Raw genomic sequence first — 21,367 nt, forward strand, 5'->3', positions numbered from 1 at the left:
GCAGACAGCAGGTCAGGGGACGCAATTAAAGCCTGTACGGAGGGCGACTGCTCCCTTCCGTGTGCTGTCCTAACTAAATCAGCCCCTGGCGTCTTCCCCGGCAGACGAAAACCGCGAGCCAGTCCCAGGGTTGTCTTAACAGAGCCGTAGGGGCTGGGGGCCTACAGGACCGATGGAAGGGGGGGGCCCTCACAGGGATGGTGGCCTGTCCTTGGGGGCAGGCTTTTCAAGCTGCCGTCGGGCAACCGCGGGGAAGAGGCTCTGCTAGGCCACGGCCGGCAACACGCACACCTGACTCCAGGCCACATCCCGCCTCCTTCGTTCGCCACGACGGAACACTGCACCTTGGGTGACATCACAGGTCACGGTCATAGATCCAAACCACATCTCAAAGAGCTAAGTGTGCACGGATGAAGGCATTTTGAAACAAACATCACGTGTCACCCGGACTTCACTGAAAAACCCTCTAAACAAAAAGCCCGACTCCTTATCTCCAATCCACGAATTTTTTTAAAATATATTTTTCATTTTTTTTAATGTTTATTGAATTTTAAGAGATATATAGAGAGAGACAGAGCATGGGCAGGGGAGAGACAGAAAGAGGGAGACACGGAACCCGAAGCAGGTTCCAGGCTCTGAGCTGTCAGCACAGAGCCCAACACGGGGCTCGAACTCATGAACCGTGAGATCATGACCTGAGCCGAAGTCAGACGCCCAACCCACTGAGCCACCCAGGTGTCCCTCCAATCCCCACGATTTTAACTTAATATACAGACCTTGCATTCTAATTCCACTAAAGATCAATGTTAGTTTTCCTTTTAATTTGTTAAATGTTTATTTTTGAAAGAGAGAGAGATAGAGGGAGGGAGAGATAGAGAGAGAGGGAGACAGAGAATCTGAATCAAGCTCTACGCTATCAGCACAAAGCCTGATGTGGGACTCGAACTCATGAACCATGAGATCAAGACCTGAGCTGAAGTCAGATATTCAACCAACTGAGCCACCTAGGTGCCCCAATGTTAGAGGGTTTTTTTTTGTATTTTTCATCTTTTTAATGTAAAAAATTAAAAAAAATTTAATGTTTATTTTTGAGACAGAGAGAGAGAGAGAAAGAGAGGGGGGGCAGAGAGAGAGGGAGACAGAGAATCCAAAGCAGGCCTCCAGACTCTGAGGTGTCAGCACAGAGCACGATGCGGGGCTCAAACTCACAAGCTGTTGAGAGCATGACCTGAGCCCAAGTTGGACACATAACTGACTGAGCCACCCAGATGCCCCTAAAAAAAATCTTTTTAATGTTTATTTATTTTTGAGAGAGAGAACGATTGTGAGTGGGGGAGGAGCAGAGAGGGAGAGACACAGAATCCAAAACAGGTTCCAGGCTCTGAGCTCTCAGCCCAAAGCCCGATGTGGGGCTCAAACTCATAAACTGTGAGATCGTGGCCTGTGCTGAAGTCTGATGCTTAACCCACAGCCACCCAGGTGCCCCAATATGTTAGTTTAAAAAAAAATTTTTTTTATCCTTTATTCTACATTTTGAAACACAAGTTTACCTAATACATACGGTATCTTTTATTTTTTTAGAAGACCATTGAAAATAGTTGAGCAAGAAATGGGAACGAGGAAGTTGAAGTATACGGGAAAGACCACACTCATGTAAGTTTCCCTAAAGTGCTTAGAAACGCAAATATTAACAAAGCCAAAGCTTAAATATAATTTTACAGGTATGAGGTTTACCCACTCTATCGGTAAAGTTCTTTTCCAAGAAGTAGGGTCCTGTTTTTGTTACGAGGCAGTAAAATAAATGAAGTGCATTCGATTTGTTCTCTCCACGCTTTCTGCATTTGGGATCGAGCGAGCCAGAGGTGAGTACCTCTGCGGAGGGAACTGCATCAGCTCTGCTAGGCAAGGGCGGTCAAAGACTTGGCAGAAAGAAGTGTGGGTAGGTAAAGGCACGCCGGCTCCCCAGCGAGTGCAAAACGGGCTGCAATAAATGCCCAAGAGATGTCACAAATGTCACAAACAACGCCGTGACCTTGAAACTGTATGGGATTTCCCCATTTCAAAATGGCTTCATGTTTAATCTTGGGAACCACACGACTGAAGCATCCACCCTCCCCTACGTTCCCTCGTTCTCAGGACACAGATTATTAAGCTGAAGCAACGGGGAGGACCGAGGTTAGTTCACAGAGGTCAAGTCCCAAGCACCGACGGGTCGGCAGGGTGGAGACCGCCCTGACGGCGAACGCCAGGAAGCACTTCACTGCTGCCCGGCGGCTTCTGTCAAGTATGTTCCCAGCAATTTAAAGGCGTTTCCTTCTCTCTCTCTAGCTTACTAAGGATTTTGTTAAAGGCACATATTTATCAATTGCTATTTCAGTGTCTACTGAGATGACCAGAGGGTTTTCTCCTTTAACCTGCTGACATTAATTCCTTAGCGATTTCTTAAGAAGCTGCGGTTTTCTTGCATTTCCAGGACAACACCCAGCGTGGTCACCGTGCGGCGCGTGGCTCCTTTTGCTGATGCTTACGCAGGGGTTCTGCCCGTATTTTCAAGGCCAGGCTAATCATCGGGTTTCTTCCGTGCCATCAGCTGGTCTGGGTGTCAGGATGAAGCTAGCTTCACGGAATGAGCGTGGAAGCTGCCACCTTTTTCTATGCCCTAAAATCACGTAAGTAACTTACACGGTACTTGTTCCTTGAAGGTTTTACAGAGTGCACCCACTGACAGGCTGAGCACTGGCCCTCTTTTGCAGGGGCAGGGGAAGGAAGGCTTAGGACTTTTTTTAAGCTTATTTATTTATTTTGAGAGAGAGAGAGAGAGACAGTGTGAGGGGGGAGGGGTAGAGGGAGAGGGAGGGAGAGGGAGAGGGAGGGAGGGAGGGAGGGAGGGAGGGAGGGAGGGAAGGAGGGAGGAAGAGGAGAGAGAATCCCAAGCAGGCTCTGCACTGTCAGCACACAGCCTGAAGCAGGGCTCAAACCCACTAACTGTGAGATCATGACCTGAGCCAAAACCGAGAGTCAGATGCTTAAGTGACTGAGCCACCCAGGTGCCTCGACTTTATTTATTTTGAGAAAGAGAGAGAGGGCACACACGAGCAGGGGAGACACAGAGAGGGAGGGAGAGAATCCGAAGCAGGCTCGATGCTGTCAGCACGGAGCCCACGTGGGCTCACAAACCATGAGATCACGACCTGAGCCGCGATCAAGAGTCAGATGCTTAATGGACAGCCACCCAGGTACCCCAAGGCTGAGGACTTTTAATTCCTTTTTTTAAGAAACAGCTTTATTGAGCTATAATTCACATCCATAGATAGAGTTCACCTATTTAAAGTGTACGATTCGACTAAGACTACTTTCAAATTTCTTTTATGATGACTGAAACGAGTTTTTTTAAATTTATTGATATAATTTGGTCTACTCAGGTTTCTTTTAAATGCTATTTCCTAAATCTTCGCATTCACAATTAGAGATCCCCCCCCACCCCTTATTTCTAAAGCTTTGCATTGTCACTCACGACATTCTTGAACACATCTGACAAAGGTTTACCCACTTTTTTGGTCTTTTCCCAGAACTAAGTTTTTGGTTTTCTCGAGCAAGACTACCTTTTGTGTTCATTTTCACTGACTGCTGTCATTTCAGTAGGACTTTATGAGGGAAAGGAGACAAATGAACGTGTTCAGCAAGTCATGTGGAGTCACAGCGTGGCGGCCAGCCCAGTCGGGTGGGCAGAGACCGGGAGTCCCCCCGCAGTGGGCGATTCAGGCAGGACGCTGCTCGCGCTGACCCGTCCCCCTCGGCCACGGCTTAGGCGCTTGTCCACGGTGCGCGCACGCCCCTGGGTCTGGCAGTACGGCGGGTCCTCCTGCAGCGGGCCCTCTGGCCCCCCCACCGTGGCGCATCGTCTGCAGAGTGGGGCGTGAACAGGAGACCCCTTTACGGGGCCCCCGGGCTCCTCCCCCGGGGATTGCAGGTCCCAGCGGGACGGGGTGTGGGAGCCAGAATGGGACAGAGCTAGACCAAACCCAGGTTAGAACTGTCACCACCTTGGGTGTGACCTCGGGCAGGCGCCTGCATTTCTCCACTTGTCATGCGGGGATAACGCTATCTCCTTGCAGGGTGGCTCGGAGGGAATGGGGACAGTCCGACCCCCAGTCCCCAATGCTGCCGACCGGCCAGCGCGGGCAGCGCTCACGTCAAGTCCGCCAGCACACGTGCTAAACCACCGGTGACTGCGACCCCGAAAGTCCCCCTCGGCTGCCTCGTGGGCCCTCCTCGGGCCGTCACCTCAGCCGTACCTGCGGGCACTGTCCTGCCCGGCAGGGGAGGCAGCAAATGCTATACTCCTGTCACTTAATCCACATATAATCCTATTAGCTGGAGGCTGCTAGTCTGTCCCAGTTACGGATGAAACTGACGCCCGAAATAACTGGCCTGAGGTCTCGCGGCGACTACGTGGAAGGAACGGGACTCCAAGCCGGCTCTGCCCCCGTGCTCTCAGGGACTATGACACGAAGGACATGTGCAACTCAAGGGGGGCGGGGCACACATACGCTCCAAAGCTCGAGAAGTCCGTGTGGCAGGTGAGAGCCAAACACAGGGTATAAATCCGCACGTGAGAATGCAGACGTGTGTGTTCCCGAGGAGGTCCTCACGGAACAGGTGACCTATAAAACAAGTGGCAGCAGCTTGCAGAGTGACAGGTGACCAATGTATAACGGTGAATCACGGGGGTTCCGTAAATTCAGATTCACAGGAAACAGCTCAGAGCGGGAAAGCAGCAGCAAATTAAGCAGATTAAAAAGTGACAACAATTTAACTCAGAGGTCCCCAAATCGGTTTCCTCCTCCGAACTGCCGCCCCGTTTCTCATCGGAGATAAGCGAGGCTTCTTTCCCCCTGACGTCAGTGCCGCTGCAATCCCAGCCACAGAAGATCTAAGAGACGCTGCCGGATTACGTAAGCAGGTCCTCTGCTGTCACCCCGCACGCCCCCACCTGTCACCACTCTGTGATCGGGAGGCAGTAACTTGGCAAATGGATTTCCACCGACTGCCTTTCACAGAAACGCCTTATTTCTTTATAAGAAAGAACACTTTCTAAAACGCGAAGCTTATGTGCCCGAGTCAAGTCAAAAGCTCCTCACACGGGGAACAAACATGTACTGGAAACGGAAGTCGTCTTCACCACGGCATCTTTGAAACACGGCAACTGTTAACTTTTCAGTCCCCACCCTCACGGAGCTCACAAGTCAGTGACAAAGAAACACAAGGAAACACGTTTCTCCTTAACAGCCCGTATAGATATCCAGGGAGGACACGTGAAGTCCTCTCTGGGGCTGTCGGAAAGGCTCCCCCAGGGAAGTGACATCGGGGCTGAGAGCTGACGAAAAGTAGCAGGTGGCCGGGAGGAGAGGAAGCGCAGCCCGGGGAGGGGGGCGCGGCCTGCGAATGTCCGGCAGCCGAGGCACCAAGCAGGGCGGCCGGGACAGGTGCAGGGAGCCGCGAACACAGACACGCAAGAAGGGGAGGCAGGGGCAGGCACCAGGAACGGCAGAGCGCAGGGCAGGAAACCTGAGCACGGCAGTGATGTGACGTGTGTGTGTGTGTGTGTGTGTGTGTGTTTTATTAAAAAAATTTTTTAACGTTTATTTATTATTGAGAGACAGCACGAGCAGAGGAGGGGCAGAGAGAGAGGGAGACACAGAATCCGAAGCAGGCTCCAGGCTCCGAACTGTCAGCACAGAGCCTGATGCGGGGCTTGAACTCACGAACCGCGAGATCGTGACCGGAGCCGTGGAAATCGGATGCTTAACCAGCTGTGCCACCCAGGTGTCCCACGTATGTGCTTTTATAAAACACCTCCGGGGGCAGCAACTGAACTTGACTGGAAGGTGGAGCAGGTGCTGGAGACAGCGGGCTGCTTAACAGGTCAGCAGCAACACGGACGGGCTGGCCCCGAGTGACGGCCGGAGTGACGGGCACTGGCAACGGTCCGAGGGCTCCATCACCCGGACGCGGGCACACAAGCTCCGGCATCACTCCTGTTACAACGACAGCGAGGCGGACGTGATGCCACTTACTGATTTCGGCCGGCCGAAACCAGGGAGGAGGGGGTGCAGGAGGCTAGAAACAGAGGCCGCGGGCGAAGTGGTCGGCAGAGATGGCCAGCGGCAGCTGCGCACTCAGGAGAGATGTGGGTGAGGTGTCTGTTTGGGCATCATCAGTTATGAAGCACTGTGGTCACGAAACACGTGGGACTAAATTTTTATTTTTTAATTTTTAAAAAAGATTTTATTTTGAGAGAGACAGAGACTCTCAAGTAGGCTTCACGCTCAGAGCGGAGCGTCGAGCCCGACGCGGGGCTCGATCTCACAACCCTGAGATCGTGACCTGAGCCGCAATCAAGAGGTGGACACTTAACCGACCGAGTCACCCAGGCGCCCCTAAATACATGGCATTAAAACACGGGGCAACAGGCCCCGGGGTAAGTAAAGTGATGGCAGAGAGCAAGGTGGCGGACAAGAGGGCGGGTAGGCACAGGGCAGGGCGGCCGGGAGCAAGTTCGACATCCCACGCTCTGGAAACAAGAGTCGGGACCATCAAGGAGAGAAAAGCAACGGCCAGACGTGCGTGAGGTGGCCACGAGGGGGCTGTGCGGTACACGGGAGCAGAGACCATCTTTGTGGACTGTTACTAAGAGTTGAAGGGAAGAAGGGGCCTGACAGGTGTCCCCCGGAGTCTGCACCGGGCAGCCCCTGGAAATGGCCTCGGTGGCTCAGGCGGAACGTGCCGGGGGTGGGAACGCGTAGAGGGTTTCTGAGGAAAAGAGGACTGCGGCCTGGCTACGCACCCTGGCTCAGAGCACAGGACCGTATTGGAAACCTGGTTCTCCATCTTCCCACATACGTCCCGGAGACCGTGACTGAACCTCTTACTTTCTTGATTTCTTCCTCTATAAAATAGGGATGACAAAAATATTTACGTCTCGAGGCTATTGTGAGGATTAGATAAACGTGAACACTTATAACAGTGCTCAGTGCACTTCATGCACGCTGGTTAGGAGAACCTCCAATACCGGACAGAAACCATCTTTCCATTTCTTTCGAGTCAACTCCAAATGCTGTGTCAGGCTTCCCACTTTAAAATCCGCAGAGGGCCGCCTGGGTGGCTCAGTTGGTCAAATAAACGTCTGACTCTTGATTTCAGCTCAGGTCATGAGTTCAGCTCACAGTCCGTGAGTTCGAGCCCCACGCAGCACTCTCTCTCTCTCTCTCTCAAAATACATAAGTAGACTTAAAAAGCCGCAGGGATCCCAGTATAACATCTTTCAGGGAATTTGCAGCCCATGCAGAGCTGCAGGATGGGACCATCCTGGGCACTGTGCCGCCGTCCGAATCACGGGTCTGGACCGTGGCCCCTGACTGGTGGGGTCGCAGCTGAGGGCCTTCACGGAGTAAAGTCGGTCTTGAGAGGGAAGGTCATGGAGACCAATCCTTCATGGAGAGGACCGGACTGCTGTCTCAGCTCCCGAGGACTTTCTGGAAGTTGCTCGTGAGGCCCAGCCAACAGATCCCGGTTTCAAATACCTCGAGTCTCCCCTCTTTATCTCAGGTAGTCAGGATCTTTCCATTTCAGGTAATGACACCTCCCCAGGCCACAAGACAACCGTTCTATCTCATCAAATCTAAGATACCATCAAATGTGAAGCTATAGCCTAACTTTAGAGACATTAAAATGTATATCTAAAACCTATTAAATATGGCAAGCTTTTAAATATGGGTCAGGTAGAGATGAAAACAAATTTTTTTTAGTTTATTTTGAGAGCAAGCGGGCATTTGTGTGAGCCCATGTGGGGGGAGGAGGGGCAGAGAGAGGGGGAGAGAGAGAATCCCAAGCAGGCTCCGCACTGTCAGCACAGAGCCCGACTCAGGGTTCAAACTCAACCAGCTGTGAGATCATGACCTGGGCTGAGATCAAGAGTTGGACGCTCAACCGACTGAGCCAGCCAGGTGCCCCGAGGAAAAAAAAAAATTAATTGTAAATATTTCATAAAATTGTAACTACTTTTATAATTAAGAGAGAATCTGTTGTCTGAGATGAGTATGCAAACGGTAGGGAAGGCCAGAGTTTGGATGATAGATGATCGGAGCCTTCCAATAATCTAGAACAATCTAATCATCATGGAGAGGTACCCAAAGGGGGGAGGGGGGGGGCAGAGACTACAAACCTATCACTGTAACGTCTCTACCACCAGAGGGCAGCACTGTTCACATGAAAGCCAATGTCCCACCAAGTGGACTGGGCTGAGCCTCACTGGGCAGCGGCTCTGAGGCCAGTGATAAGGGGGTGCTCTGACAGGTCCCGGCAAAAACATAGAGCGACAATCCTCCCTGAAGTCAGAGCAGTGTTTCTCAAACTTTGCACCATCCAATCCCCCTCTGAAACTTTTTATATACCCCCCCCACCCCCCAACTGTCCTACGCCTGTGAAACTATGATCTGGCAGAAATCCTAGATATCCGTTCATGTAACACGGCCCTTTGGAGAGCCACGAGCCACTGTAATAGCTAAGATTTTTTTGTCCCCTGACAACAACCAATCTTTGCTCGCTTTGCTCCCCCAGTTGAAAAGGAACGCGTTTGAGCGAGCACCAATTTTTGGTTCTGTTTATAGGGTGGTTGCTGCTTGCTTTCGGCCGTATTTTTGAATCAGAATGACATGCTCAAGTTCACCAGGTGCAGGCCCTGTTTTATGCAGAAAACTCCCGGTGACAACAACAGCAAAACAAGCGGCAGGGCCCCAAGCGTCTGTGGATTATGAGGATACGGCTACTTTACTACCAAACGAGGCCTGACATTCTGACCTGACAAGTTATGCTTTTCCTCCTAAAAAAAAAAAAAAAAAAAAAAAAAAAAAAAATGGCCCGTTTCTTCCATATTTTTGATCAGCGTAGACAAGGCTGACCAGTCTCGCCGGCAAAGTGAGCTGAAGGTGAGTTCTACAAAGCTAATAGTTTGGAGGAGGCTGTGAGGGTGAAGAAGGCCAGGGAGGACCCCAGAGGTGGTCTGGGATCAGGGAGGAGGCAGACGGCGAGGGAAGAAGCAGGCTGGAGAGCCGGCTAAGTGAGAGGAGAGCGCCCCGGCGAGTTACCAAGACCCTGAAATAACTGAAGAGTCTGTGACAGCTGAAGGGACAAGAGGGAAGCCGGGAGAGAACACGGACACTTCCAAGGGGCTGTCCAATTCTCGAAGCATGCCCAAAGTACAGACTGACTGATCGTGACTGAGCTGCTGGTACTTATCTACAGCATCCCTGCGCTGTGTTTAGCTCCCTACTCAGTACTTGTGCTTGGTCCGGCCATAAAATACGTTCCAGACAGTTCATCCGGATAAAAGAAAAACATTAACGTGACTGACCTCTGAATAAAAAAATTGAAAAGCAGACGCATAAAGCGACTGCTATGGGTGAGGCAGTGTTCTCCGTCCTCTGCATACACAGAACCACCGGGTCCCCTCAACGCTCCCGCGGAGTAACACTCACAGAGGCGCCGAAGATTCCGGACACTGCTGAACGCCTATTGTGTGCCGACCACATCAGGCACGAGGAACAGCAAGACGAACTGTGAAAAGAGGCGCAGAAGGGATCTGGGGGACGGCCTCGAAGAGGGGGCAAGATCTGGGTAGAGCCGCGAGGCATGAGTAACACGGACAGGGCGGAGACAGGGAGGAAGAGAAGGTCTTGCGGTCAAGGTAACGGAACACTCTAAGGCACAGAGACCGTGAGAGGCACGCAGAAATCAAGAGGCGCGCGCAGCGCAGGGTCTGGCCAACTACACCTGGGAGCCAAATCCGGCCCGTGTTTACAAATGAAGGCTCACCGGAGCACGGCCTGTTGGGCTGAGTTTGGGCTTCGGCTGCCTTCCGCCTCACTGCCGCACGGGCGGGCGGAGGAGTCGTGACCGAGCCCGAGCCACAGACCATCTGGCCCTTTGCAGAAGTGTGCCGATGTCTGTTCTGGAGCCTTGCTACTCACAGAGGGGTCTAGGAAGCAGCCGCCGCCGCCCCTGCGGGCCTGGCAGAAACGCAGACCCCCAGGTCCCAGCCCAGAGCCCCAGAATCAGAACCTGCACCTTAAAAAGACGTCTGGCGATCTCTGGCACAGACAGCCCTCCGATCACTGGCGTGTACGGCTGGGAGGTGGCGGCGAGGTTGCAAATGAAGAGAAGCACCCACTTATCCTATATATAGACGGAAAACACAGGTAAAGAGCTTCCCGCAAAGGAGGAATCTGATGGTAAGGAGGGCTGGCGGCAGAACGGGGGCAAGGCCGCTGGCGTCAGAATCCAGGCAAAAGATGACCCGGACCCCCGGACCAGGTCACGGTACGGCTTCTCCTTCCTTCCCAGAAGCAAACGGCATTTGAAGAGACTACTCCGACTTCGCCAGCGCCCCCAAATTACTTCTCACAAATACAGTATTGGTTATAACTTATCAGGAAACAGAAAAACACTCGGTAACGAAAATATTCAGCATCACGTGTTTCTGGGCCTGCCAGACGTATCTCCGTCTAAGCAACGCATCCGGAGAGCAAGGCAGAAACGACGACAGTCATGGTTAAGGAGTTTGAATTTTTTTTAGCTTTATTTGAGAGACAGCGCGTGAGAACCGTGTGCGCCTGTGTGCGTGCAAGCACGTGTGTGCGAGTGGGGGAGGGGCAGAGAGAGAGCGAGAGAGACAGAGAGAGAGAGACAGAGAGAGAATCCCAAGCACGGACAGTGCAGAGCCCAATGCAAGGCTCAAACTCAAGAACCGTGAGATCACGACCCGAGCTGACATCGAGAGCTGGATGGACGCTTCACCGACGGAGCCACCCGCGGGCCCCAAGAAAGTTTACGGATCAAATGAGGATCGATTCAGCAGCCATCTGTGATGAAGGCTGCTAATACGTAATTCACAGGATATTGAAGGGTGTAATGGCTTAAACTGTGAGGACCTTCCCCACCCCCGCAAATAAACGTAAGATTCTGCTGGATATTCAGTTTTTCCATCCTATGGATGAATAAGCAATATAAAGTTCAAAAGAAACAAAGCAGCATTTTAGACAAGCATGCCGACGCTATTTCTTTTTCTAGCTCTGCTAACGGCTTCCGAGCAAGTGCTTAACGTTCTGCCTTGTTAAAAAAAATCTAGAAAAGTTTGACAGGGTTATTTGTGGGCTTCAGCCTGCTTTAATGTAATGACAGCGATATAGATAAAAATAGATGGGCGAAAACAGGAAATCCCTTTCCTTAGATGCTTAGGTTTCATACTTCATATTCATTATGTCGGCAGAAACAATGCAAAAGAAACCAGGCCCGTAGATCTGCTTTGAGAAACGCAACATAATTAAATCAATAAATCTCAAGTAAGAAAAAAAAAAAAACCCGTCAAATCCATGTCGAGAAGACTTTCCATGTTAAGGTTTGTTAATAAAAGCCTAAAAAGTCCATGAATTCGGTATAATGGTTAATGGCATTAAAAAAAAAAATAGTAACTAACATGTCCACAGTACTTACTATGGGTTTACACCGTCCTAAATACCATCACACAAATTATCTCATCTAATCCTCAAAACACCCTGGTATTAGCTTCATCTCACAAACGGGGAAAGTAAGGCAGATGGAGGACCTCAGTGATTTGTCCCAAGTCACATGGCTACACGAGAAATGGAGCTGAGATGTGAAGCTGGGTCTATGTCCTTAACCATAACCGTGCTGTCTTTCTAACGCATGTGGTCTCCACTTTCCCCTGGCCCACAAGTGAATCTGCAAAAAGTTTAAACGCAATAGACTCTTATTACTGGTATCAGGGACAGAGAAAACCCCTACGATACAGACACTCAACATCTTAACGGAAAGGGAGGCACACCGTATTGTTCTGTGGACAGTGGCCAAAATTTGACCCGGGACAGGCAACTGATGAGTAATGAGGAGGACTCGATTTAAGATACTGGATTATTTTTCAGTAGGAGAAAATGCAAATTAGGTCCCAGTAAGATTCTGAAATGTATCACGTAACTGCTCGTTAAGAATAAATATGGATGCAGACTTCTAATGATAATTACTACGCGTGCATTATCTTCTAGCAACGTGCTTGTGAAATGCTGCAGGGAAGCTAAAACATAAAATGAATGCAGGTACAGGCCTAATACTATCTGGCTGACATTCTCATGTTGGCCGTGCACGCTTATTTAAGTCATTGCCTGGCTGTAAATGAACAAAAGTATTAAAGTAAAGTTGGCACACGGCACAGCATCCACATGGCACATTCTTTGTTCCAGGAGCTTTATTCCATGAATACTCCTGGGGCAAAGAGAAGTCACTAAATAAATAACGCAAGCACACGAGATAGCGTGGAGTTCTTTCAAATTAAATTCCTCAAACTGTCAAGCATCTCGTACAAAGTTCTTTTCCGACTCTGAGCTCGCCATATTCCATCTCAAATACTAATTCTGGCAAAGAACAAGCTTTGCGCCCTTTGCATTTTAACAGTTTCAAAATAAAATCCAGGTGAAAGCTCATCGCATTCCGTTTCAAATATCAATTTTGCCAAAGAACGAACTCACCCCCTTCACGTTTCAACAGCTTCCTCACAAGATCCAGGTAAGTAAGAAGCAAACAGGGCAGGAGAGAGAAAACCCGAGCGAGCGCAGAGGCGACAGAAATGATGGAGTGACAGGGTCACCTGAACTCAAACCCAATTCGCGAAGCCGCTTCTGGTTTTCCTATTTAACTTTCCCTATTAACCAGAAGACACACCCTGCCGGTGGTATTTTCGGAAATACAGAGCAGGGAACCGGTTGGTGTTATTTTAAGGTATGGGCCATCAACGCAATTTGGGGGTTACCTCTACGTGTACGGCGGCACCACAAACAATTCCTGCTGCATGACACCTGGCTCTCCCTCGAGTTGGGCTGGTTAGGACAAAAGGGCCGCCCCTCGGAGCGGATGGCCGGGTTTCGGGGCTCCCCTCCCGGACCCAGCCCGGATTCCAACCCCCCCCCCACCCCCACCCCCGATCGGCACCCGCGGGCCACTGCAGACGTCCTCGGCCGGCTCGGCGTCTGCATCCCCGGCCGCGCTCGGCAGCCGGGGCCGCACGGCCTCCGGGGCGTGAACCCCGGCGGTCCCCGCGCCCCGGCCCCTCGGCGTCGAAACGGAGCGCGTTCCGGCGGGGGCGGGGGGGGGGGGGCACTCACCTTCTTCTTCCAACTCGAATTTCTCCAGCATGCCGGCTTCCGCGGGTCCCGGGGCCGCCGCCAGCGCCGCCTGAGGAGGAGGAGGACAGGGATCAGCATGCGCTCGGCGGCGCTCGTCCCGGCCGCGCGGGCGGGGGCGCGGGGGTGCGGGCGGGGACGCGAGCGGGGGCGCGCGGGGCGCGGGCGGGGGCGCGCGGGGGTGCGGGCGCCGAGTGCGGGCGCGGGCGGGGACGCGCGGGGCGCCGTGGGGAGGGGCCTCCGGGCCGGCGGCGGGCGGGCGGCCCGGCCGGGGCGGCCCCGCCCGCCGGCAGGGAACCGAAGGGGAACGGAGAGGACGGCGCGGCCCCGGCCCCTCAGCCCCCGCCCCCGTCCGGGGGCCGCAGGTGGCGCGGGCCGCGGCCTAACCCGCCGCCCCTCCCCGAGTGGAACGGTCCGCCCCCCCGCCCCCCGGCGGCTTTGGTACGGACCGGCGAGGAGGAAGCGTGGGAAGAGGACCCCGAGGAGCCCGGGGCCGGCTCGCGCGACGGCGGCCGGGGCGCCCCCCTCCGGCCGCGGCCCTCCTTCCCGCCTCGGCCGCCGGGCCGCCATTAGCGGAGGCCCGTTTTCCCAGCCTCGCCTGGTCCTCCCACCTCCCCCCGCCCCCCCGCGCTCCCCCGCTCACCTTCCCCGCCACCCACGGGCGGCGCGTCCCCGCAGGGTTAACCTGCGCAGGTGTGGTCTCGGCCAGCCCGGGGGTGGGGCGAGAGGGGAGCGCCGCCGGGTGGGCGGGGCGACGCCCGGGAGAGAGGGGCGGGGGCCTGCGGGGACCCCGGAGGGGAGAGGGCAACGCGGACTGGGGGGGGGCGGGGTGTGATGGCTTTTTTTTTTTTAATTTTAGCTTAAACTATCCATCCCCTGCCCCCATTAAAAACAAGAAATGTTCCGGGGATTACACGTATTGTAGCTGCACTTTGTTGCTATCAGTTTTACCCAGCCACGGAAGTCTTAATTTGCTCCCTTTCTTCGCAGCTGATCCTCCGCTTGGGCTGAGCCACTGCCAAAAGCTCACACAAATCTCAATCTGGCCCCGGCCACTCCTGTCACCCTGGATCTGGGTATCTGAGACGCCGCTATCGGCAGCAGCTCGGGGTGGCAGGCAAGCGAAGCTGCCAGAGCTGCCTGGGAGAGCAGGGCAGTGGGAGAGGGGACAGGCGCCCCACTCCCCGAGGCTCTCCGGTGTGACAGCCAATTTCTGCCCCATCTACGGGGTGCCCTTAGCTCACTGCAGACTGCAAGGGCCCTGGCAGATTAGCTCCCTGGCGCTGATTAGGGCTGTAAAGTACCCCCACCCCACCCCCCACCCCCCCTCGAAAGGAAGCCTAGTTTTATCACTCTTGCAAGCCTGGCCTGGAAGAGGAAGTACTAAAATCTCCTTTGCGGTTCCTTTTTGCTCTGTCATCTCGGTTGGGCCAATCCCCAAGTTGAGACTTAGCTGCTTCTCCTCAAAAAGGGTATGTGGGGGGCGGGGGGGGGGGGAGAAGAGGACAAAACTAATTTTGTAAGACCTTTGTTGGTCAAAACAAAACAAAACAAACCAAAAACAAACCCTGCAGCTGCGTCATATTTAACAGCAAGAGCCTGAATGCTTTCCCTCTACGCTCAGGAACAAGGCAACTCTGCCTGCTTTCACACTATTTTTATTCAACACATCGCTGGAAGTTCCAGCCGCGGCAGTAAGGCAAGAAAGAAAGAAAAGCCATGCAAATTGCAAAGGAAGAAGTAAAATCCTCCCTATGTTCAGATGACATGGTTGTCTTCACAGAAAGTTCCAAGGAATCTACTGAAAAACAAAATAAAAACAACCAAACCGAGAACTGGTGAGTTCAGCCAGGTCGTAGGCTGCAAGATCAACACCTAGAAATCAATTGCATTTCCAACCTACTAACAATGAACATGTGGAAAGTGCTATTACAAACAATACTATGATCAACTGTAGAGAACATGATGTAGGGATACACTTAACATGTACAGGATCCGTATGCTGAAAATTACAATGTGGTTGTAATGGAAGAAATCCTAAATAAATGGAGAGACCTCCCGTGTTTATGCATGGGAAGACCCAACATGGCAAAGTGGTCCGTCTTCCCCCAGATTGATCTCTGCGTTTAATGCAATTCCCACCAAGATCCTAACCAGGTTTTCTTTCTTTTTTTTTTTTTTTTTTTAACTTTACTTCTTTATTTCGAGAGACAGAGGGAGAGAGCACGCGCACAGGAGAGCGTGAGGGGGCGGGGAGGGGCAGGGAGAGAGAATCCCAAGCAGGTTCAGCACTGTTAGCACAGAACCTAATTTGAGGCTCAAACTCGTGAACCAGGGGATCATGACCCAAGCCGAGGTTGGACGGTAGACAAGATGAACTCATTCTTAAATTTGTGTGGAAAGGCACAGGCTGTAGAATAGCTAAAACAGTCTTGAAAATGATGAGGTAGGAGTAGTCACTACTGTTTGGTACTGGTAGGGGGAGAGACACATAATCAACCGAAACAGAGAACTAGAAATAGACCCACATTAATATGGGCTTGAGGAAGGTGCAAAAACAGTGGTGCAATCAGACGCGGATAGGCAAAAAAAAAAAAAGCCTCAACCTCAACGTAAGCCTCACACCTTATACAAAAATGAACTCAAATTGGGTCATGGACTTAAAAATAAAATGCAGAATTATAAAACTTCTAGAAAAAGAAAAGCAAACCATTTGGGATCTATTACTAGGCGAAGAGTAAGGCTCGATATCAAAAAGCATGATCCATAAAAGGTGAAATGAACACACGGAACCCCAGTAAAATTAAAAATGTCCGCTCGGTGACAGACCTTGTTAAGAGGATGAAAAGACTCGTGCCAGAATAGGAGAAAATACTTGTAAAACCGCAGAGCCAACAAATGACTGGCATCTGGTAGACATAAAGAACTCTCAAAACTCCAGCTTAGAAAAATAAAAGTTAGAATTCAGTTAGGATAGGAAAAAGACAGGCAAATGGCAACAAGCCCGTGAAAAGATGTTTGACAACATGAGCCATCAGGGACGTGCAAATTAAAACCACGGTGAGCTGTGACCACACCCCTATTAGAACGGCCAAAACAAAAATAAACAGCACATGCTGGTGAGGACCATCGCTTCTGCATTGCTGTGGGGATGGCAAATTATACCACTGCGCTGGAAGACAACTCGGCAGTTTCCTTTGAAGCTAAACACGCAGGCTGCTACGTGACACATCATTTGCAGTCTTGGGCATTTATCCTGGGAAATGGAAACTTACGTTTACGTGAAAACCTGTATACCATGTTCATAGAAGTTTCACTTGTAATAGCCCAAACCAGAGATAACAGATGTCGTTCAGCAGGCGACTGGTAAACCAAATATGTTACGTCTATACCTGGGAATAGTACTCAGCAATAAAAAGGAATGAATTATCGATACACACAACCACTCGCATGGATGTCCAGGGAATTAGGATGAATGGGAGACACCCATCCCCAAAGGTTACATACTATGTTACTCCATTTATATAACATTCTTGAAATGACAAAATTGTACAAGTGGAGCACAGATTAGTGGGTGCAGGGGTCAGGGTGGGGGTGGGGGACAGAGGTACCTGTGGCTAAAAAAGGGCAGCATGAGGGGTCCTTGTGGGGAAGGAACCGTTTGGCATCTTGACTGAATCAATGTCAACATCCTGCTTGTGTTATACTGTATTTTTCCTCCCATGAGTCAAGCCACACTTATTTGTGTGGAGGAAATGACCAGTTAGGGTAATTAAAAAACATTTTTTTTTATTGAGATAGGATTCACATACCATAAAAATATGTGTTCAGTATATTCACCAAGTTGTGCCACTATCTCTGTTAACAGCATTTCATCATCTCAAAGAGAAACCCGGTACCCACTAACGGTCATTCCTTATCACTCTCTTAACCTCTCTCTATTCCCAGCCCCAGGAAACCACTAACCTATTTTCTGTCTTCCTAGATTTGCCTATTCTGGCAAACTTCACTGACGTGGAATCATAAAATATGTAGGTTTTTTTTTTTTTATCTCTAGCTTCTTTCACTCAGCGTCCACGCTGTAACATGGATCAACACTTCCTTTCTTTTTATTGCTGAGTAATATTCCATTGAATGCATAGAGCACATTTTATGTATCCATTCTCCCCATTTTGGCTATTGTGAATATCGGTGCTATAAACATTCATGTACAAGTGATCTGTGTGGACATATGTTTTCATTTCTCTTGGGTATAGACCCAGGAATAGAATTTCTGGGTCATATGGTAACTCTATATTTAACATTTTGAGAAATCGCCGAACTGTTTTCCACGGTGGCTGTACCTTTTTACATTTTCGCTAGCAATGTAGGGGGGGGGGGCGTCCATTTCTCCTGCGCTTTACTTTTGTAAGATGTTACCTTTGGGGGAAACCAGGTAGAGGGCACACGTATATTACAACTGCATGTGAATCTACAATGAGCTCAAAATAAAAAGCTTAATAAAAAAAAAAAAGTACAGGGGTACAGAGTGGAAGTGTCAATCATTCTAATTTTTGAAAGGTCTGCATTTTAATTTCTTGCAGGAATCCTAGTATAATTGTAAAAACAAATCTCGAATTGGTGTTTATTGGAAGTATCATCAATTTCATCTGTACTCCTGATGAGTTGTTTTGGGGAGGCAGAAACGGGCCACGAGTGGGAGTATGTATTTCCGGAAGCTGTGTGCTCGCAAACGTGGTTCTCAGGCTTAAAAAGTCCTGTAGCCATTACTGCTGAAGTTGGTAGAGAATAGAACTTAAAACAAATTAATGTCAGTTTCTCAGATTTCACTTCACTTGATAATGGGTGTGCAGGAGAAGGCTCAAAAAAAAAAAAAAAAAAACCGTTTCTGTCCTATATGTTCGGGAGGCAGAATTTATTTCCACGGGTTGCTTTCACTTAGTAGGATAGCTCCCAGATTAAACTGTCCTCTATAATATAGCAGGTCAATTTCAGGAATTTGAGGGTCTGCAATGTACACACTTGTTGACAGGGTGAAATGAGTGATGGATTGGTTGGCACAAACCATTTAAGGTTGGTGATTGTTAGTTGCCCTTTCATGGTGATATTTTAGGTGATGTTTTCCTAGAGTCTCAACTGACTTATAAGCCAGACTCAATGTGAGCTATTTTGGGGAGACGGGGAAGCCAGGAGAGGGAAGGTTTCGGGCAGTGTTCTGCATGCAGAGAAGGGGGTTGCGGGGGCGCCTGGGTGGCTCAGTCGGTGAAGTGGCCGACTTCGGCTCAGGTCGTGATCTCAAGGTTCGTGGGTTCGAGCCCCACGTTGAGCTCTGTGCTGACAGCTCGGAGCCAGGAGCCTGCTTCAGATTCTGTGTCTCCCTCTCTGCCCCTCCCCCACTTGTGCTTTGTCTCTCTCAAAAATAAAGAAAGAAAGAAAACAAAAAGAAGGGGCTTACGTGGATGCCACCTCAACTCTCTCGAGAGCTGAACGTGGCAGATCACGGTAGAGAGAGGTGCCGGGTTTTCCTAGCTGGGCCTCCTGCAGATCTCAGTATTTCTACCACATTCTATTGGCTTCTGCAGCCAGTCTGGGCTGCTGCACTCCAGGATGATGGGAGGGAACAGGCAGCTGGAGTTGAATTTTATTGAATGCCTGAAAACCACGGAGCCATTAGCAGCGTGACCTGCCGGTTGGTGAAAAATGCTAAATTATTAAGGTTTGTCTAACACAGCTGTGCCTAGGTGCAGCAAAAGACAGTATTTTGAATCACTACCGGACAGGAAAACTTGATCACAAAATGACTGCCAAAAAAGCTTTTCTTTTATGGGCTGAGGTCAGATAGGAGTTCGCTTTACCTTTTATTTTATCTTAAAAAGCTACTGCAAGAAATAAATCAACCTTAAATACTGGATAAGTGGCTCCTGAATAATTTAGCATTTGGAAACCTGCAATGTTGAGGTCCCCGCCTCCCCCGCCCCGCCACTGCTGCCTTAAAGGGGTCCTCTGTGCGGAAGGGGAGATGGGACGGGGGCGCCCACTGGTGCCAGGACGCGATCTGCCTGTCCCTGCCACTCGCTCTGCTCTCGGATCCGCTCTGACCCCTCCTCTGCGCGGAACACCTCCAAGCCTCGGTCACAAGCTCACAGCAAGCCTGAGTTCCGGACTGCTTCCTGGTCTTCTCCATTCAAATCTTCTATGGATAACTCAAACTCATCCCCCTAAAGTAGGTCTTGAGTCCTCTCTACCTGTCTTCGTGACCTGGGAGGTCACCCTCGTAGTGTCCATCTCCTCTGCGACGCTCAGTGGGGCTTCCAGTCAGCTAAAAACCTGTTTCAGAGAGGCGCCTGGCTGGCTCTGTAGGTAGAGAGCATGTGGCTCTTGATCTTGGGGCTGTGAGTTCAAGCCCCACGCTGGGTGGAGAACTTACTTTAAAAGTAAATAAATAAAAAACCTATTTCAAAGGATTAAATAAGAGAGGAAGAAAATGAACTAAACCAAAAACGTCCCTTTTGCCCGGATTCTTTCTGTTAAACTGTCTTCTTTCAAAAAGTAGACAATGTTAAGGTTTTGAAGACAGACGTTGAACATATATTTAGTAGCTGCTGTATGCCAGGCACCATGGTCGGTGGTCAATAAAATATCTGCTGTGATTAGAAATGCACATCAAAGATAAGAAGTGGGAACCCTACACCTACATAGGATCAGTTTCTTCCTCTTCAAGTTCCACCTTTGTGGAGCTCATCAGTTAGGGTCTGAAATACGTCTGTCTCTTGCTTTCAACAAGTAAATCCAAATTTGCTTTTATTTTTTGCTAACCAAAATATTTCATTCTTAGGTCTGTGTTTGACATGACTTACTGGGAGCTAAATATATTCTATTCTCCTGGTAATTCTTGGTGTCCCGTAATCCTTTGCAAATAAATAAGTACTGCTCGATTCGTTCAATTAACCTTTCAATTCTTAGTGCATCAAGCCATAAACTTTTTTTCTGTGTTTCTATTACACAGTGACACAAAACGGGGTGCCTGGCTGGTTTAGTCGGTGGATCCCAGGGCTGTGAGTTCAAGTCCCACACGGGTGTGGAGATGACTTAAAAATAAATCTCAAAAAAAAAAAAAAATAGAGCGACACAAAAAGTGATATAAAGTCCCATGATGGCTTTTTTCACTGTTCTCTCCTCTTCCTCCTACAACTGGCCTAGTCATTAGCCCTTCCCAGAAGAGACCAATGAGAATAGCTTTTCGGGTTTTTTTAATTCCTTCATGTATGGAAACTCTGGCTAGAAATTGGTGAAAATTGACAAAAGTGATTAACAGACCACTGCCATTTTTCTGCTGTGTTCTACATAAAGTGCTTGGAAGGAAGTATAATAGTCAAGTCGAAATCAAGGGGACCTGTTAATTCTTCTGTTGCCTCTTCTGCACTTGGCTCTGAGGAATCTGGTGATCTTTACTCACTGTTTACGATGTCATGTAGCCAATCAGGAGGGTTGACGTGAACTGGGTGGGGACACAGAGCCAACCAACTAAGTGTAGAGACAGGTCCCGCAGACCTCAAGTTATAAATCTTTTCAGAAGAGTATTTAGTGTCTCTTTTTTATTGATAAAATTTGCCTACAATAAACGGTATCCATTTCAAGTGTACAATCTGATGAGTCAACAAAAAAAACCTTCATTCCAATCAAGATACATACATTTCTCTCACCCCAGACATTTCCTCGTGCCCCTTTGTGGTTCATCCCTCCTTCAGCAACCAGTGATCTAGTTTTTGCTGCAATCATAGATATTTCCCAGAATTTTCTATACATGGAAGCATTCAGTAGATACTTTTTTGCTCCTGGATTATTTCACTTAGCATAATGATTCGGAGGTTCATGAGATCCAATTTATCCTTTCATGATTCATGCATTTTGTGTCCTAAGAACTCTTTGCCTCCTGCCCCCCAAGAGTGTGAAAATTTTCTTCAGTGTTTCCTTCTAGAATTTTTTTTCATTTAGGTCTCTGATCTGTTTGGGTTTAATTTTTTATTAGGATGGATGGTGAGAGTTTAGGTTCATTTTTTCCCCATACTGATGTCTAGTTGCTCCCAATAAAAGACTTTATTGGGGCGCCTGGGTGG

At 49.8% G+C, this 21,367-nt stretch overlaps 1 protein-coding gene and 1 long non-coding RNA gene across 10 annotated transcripts in view; one reads left to right on the forward strand and one right to left on the reverse strand.

Annotated features, from left to right (window-relative positions):
• Window positions 1-21,367, reverse strand: part of PRKAG2 (protein kinase AMP-activated non-catalytic subunit gamma 2) — a 260,830-nt gene that overhangs the window by 46,521 nt on the left and 192,942 nt on the right. For 5 of the 9 annotated variants that reach the window (XM_023250755.2, XM_023250752.2, XM_023250754.2 and 2 more), the window contains one exon: window positions 13,233-13,302. In XM_023250755.2, coding sequence (XP_023106523.1) covers window positions 13,233-13,302 — 70 coding nt within the window. Of the gene's footprint in view, window positions 1-13,232; window positions 13,303-13,699; window positions 13,718-13,893; window positions 13,976-21,367 lie in introns of those variants that run through there. The other 4 variants (XM_023250759.2, XM_023250758.2, XM_045053036.1 and 1 more) reach the window with 3 other exon arrangements.
• On the forward strand, window positions 1,433-12,559 carry LOC109497699. The gene is made up of 2 exons (XR_002740662.2): window positions 1,433-2,669; window positions 8,670-12,559. It is a non-coding gene; the product is annotated as an uncharacterized LOC109497699 (long non-coding RNA).

The sequence above is a fragment of the Felis catus genome, chromosome A2, assembly GCF_018350175.1.
Source record: "Felis catus isolate Fca126 chromosome A2, F.catus_Fca126_mat1.0, whole genome shotgun sequence".
NCBI classification, from domain to species: domain Eukaryota; kingdom Metazoa; phylum Chordata; class Mammalia; order Carnivora; family Felidae; genus Felis; species Felis catus.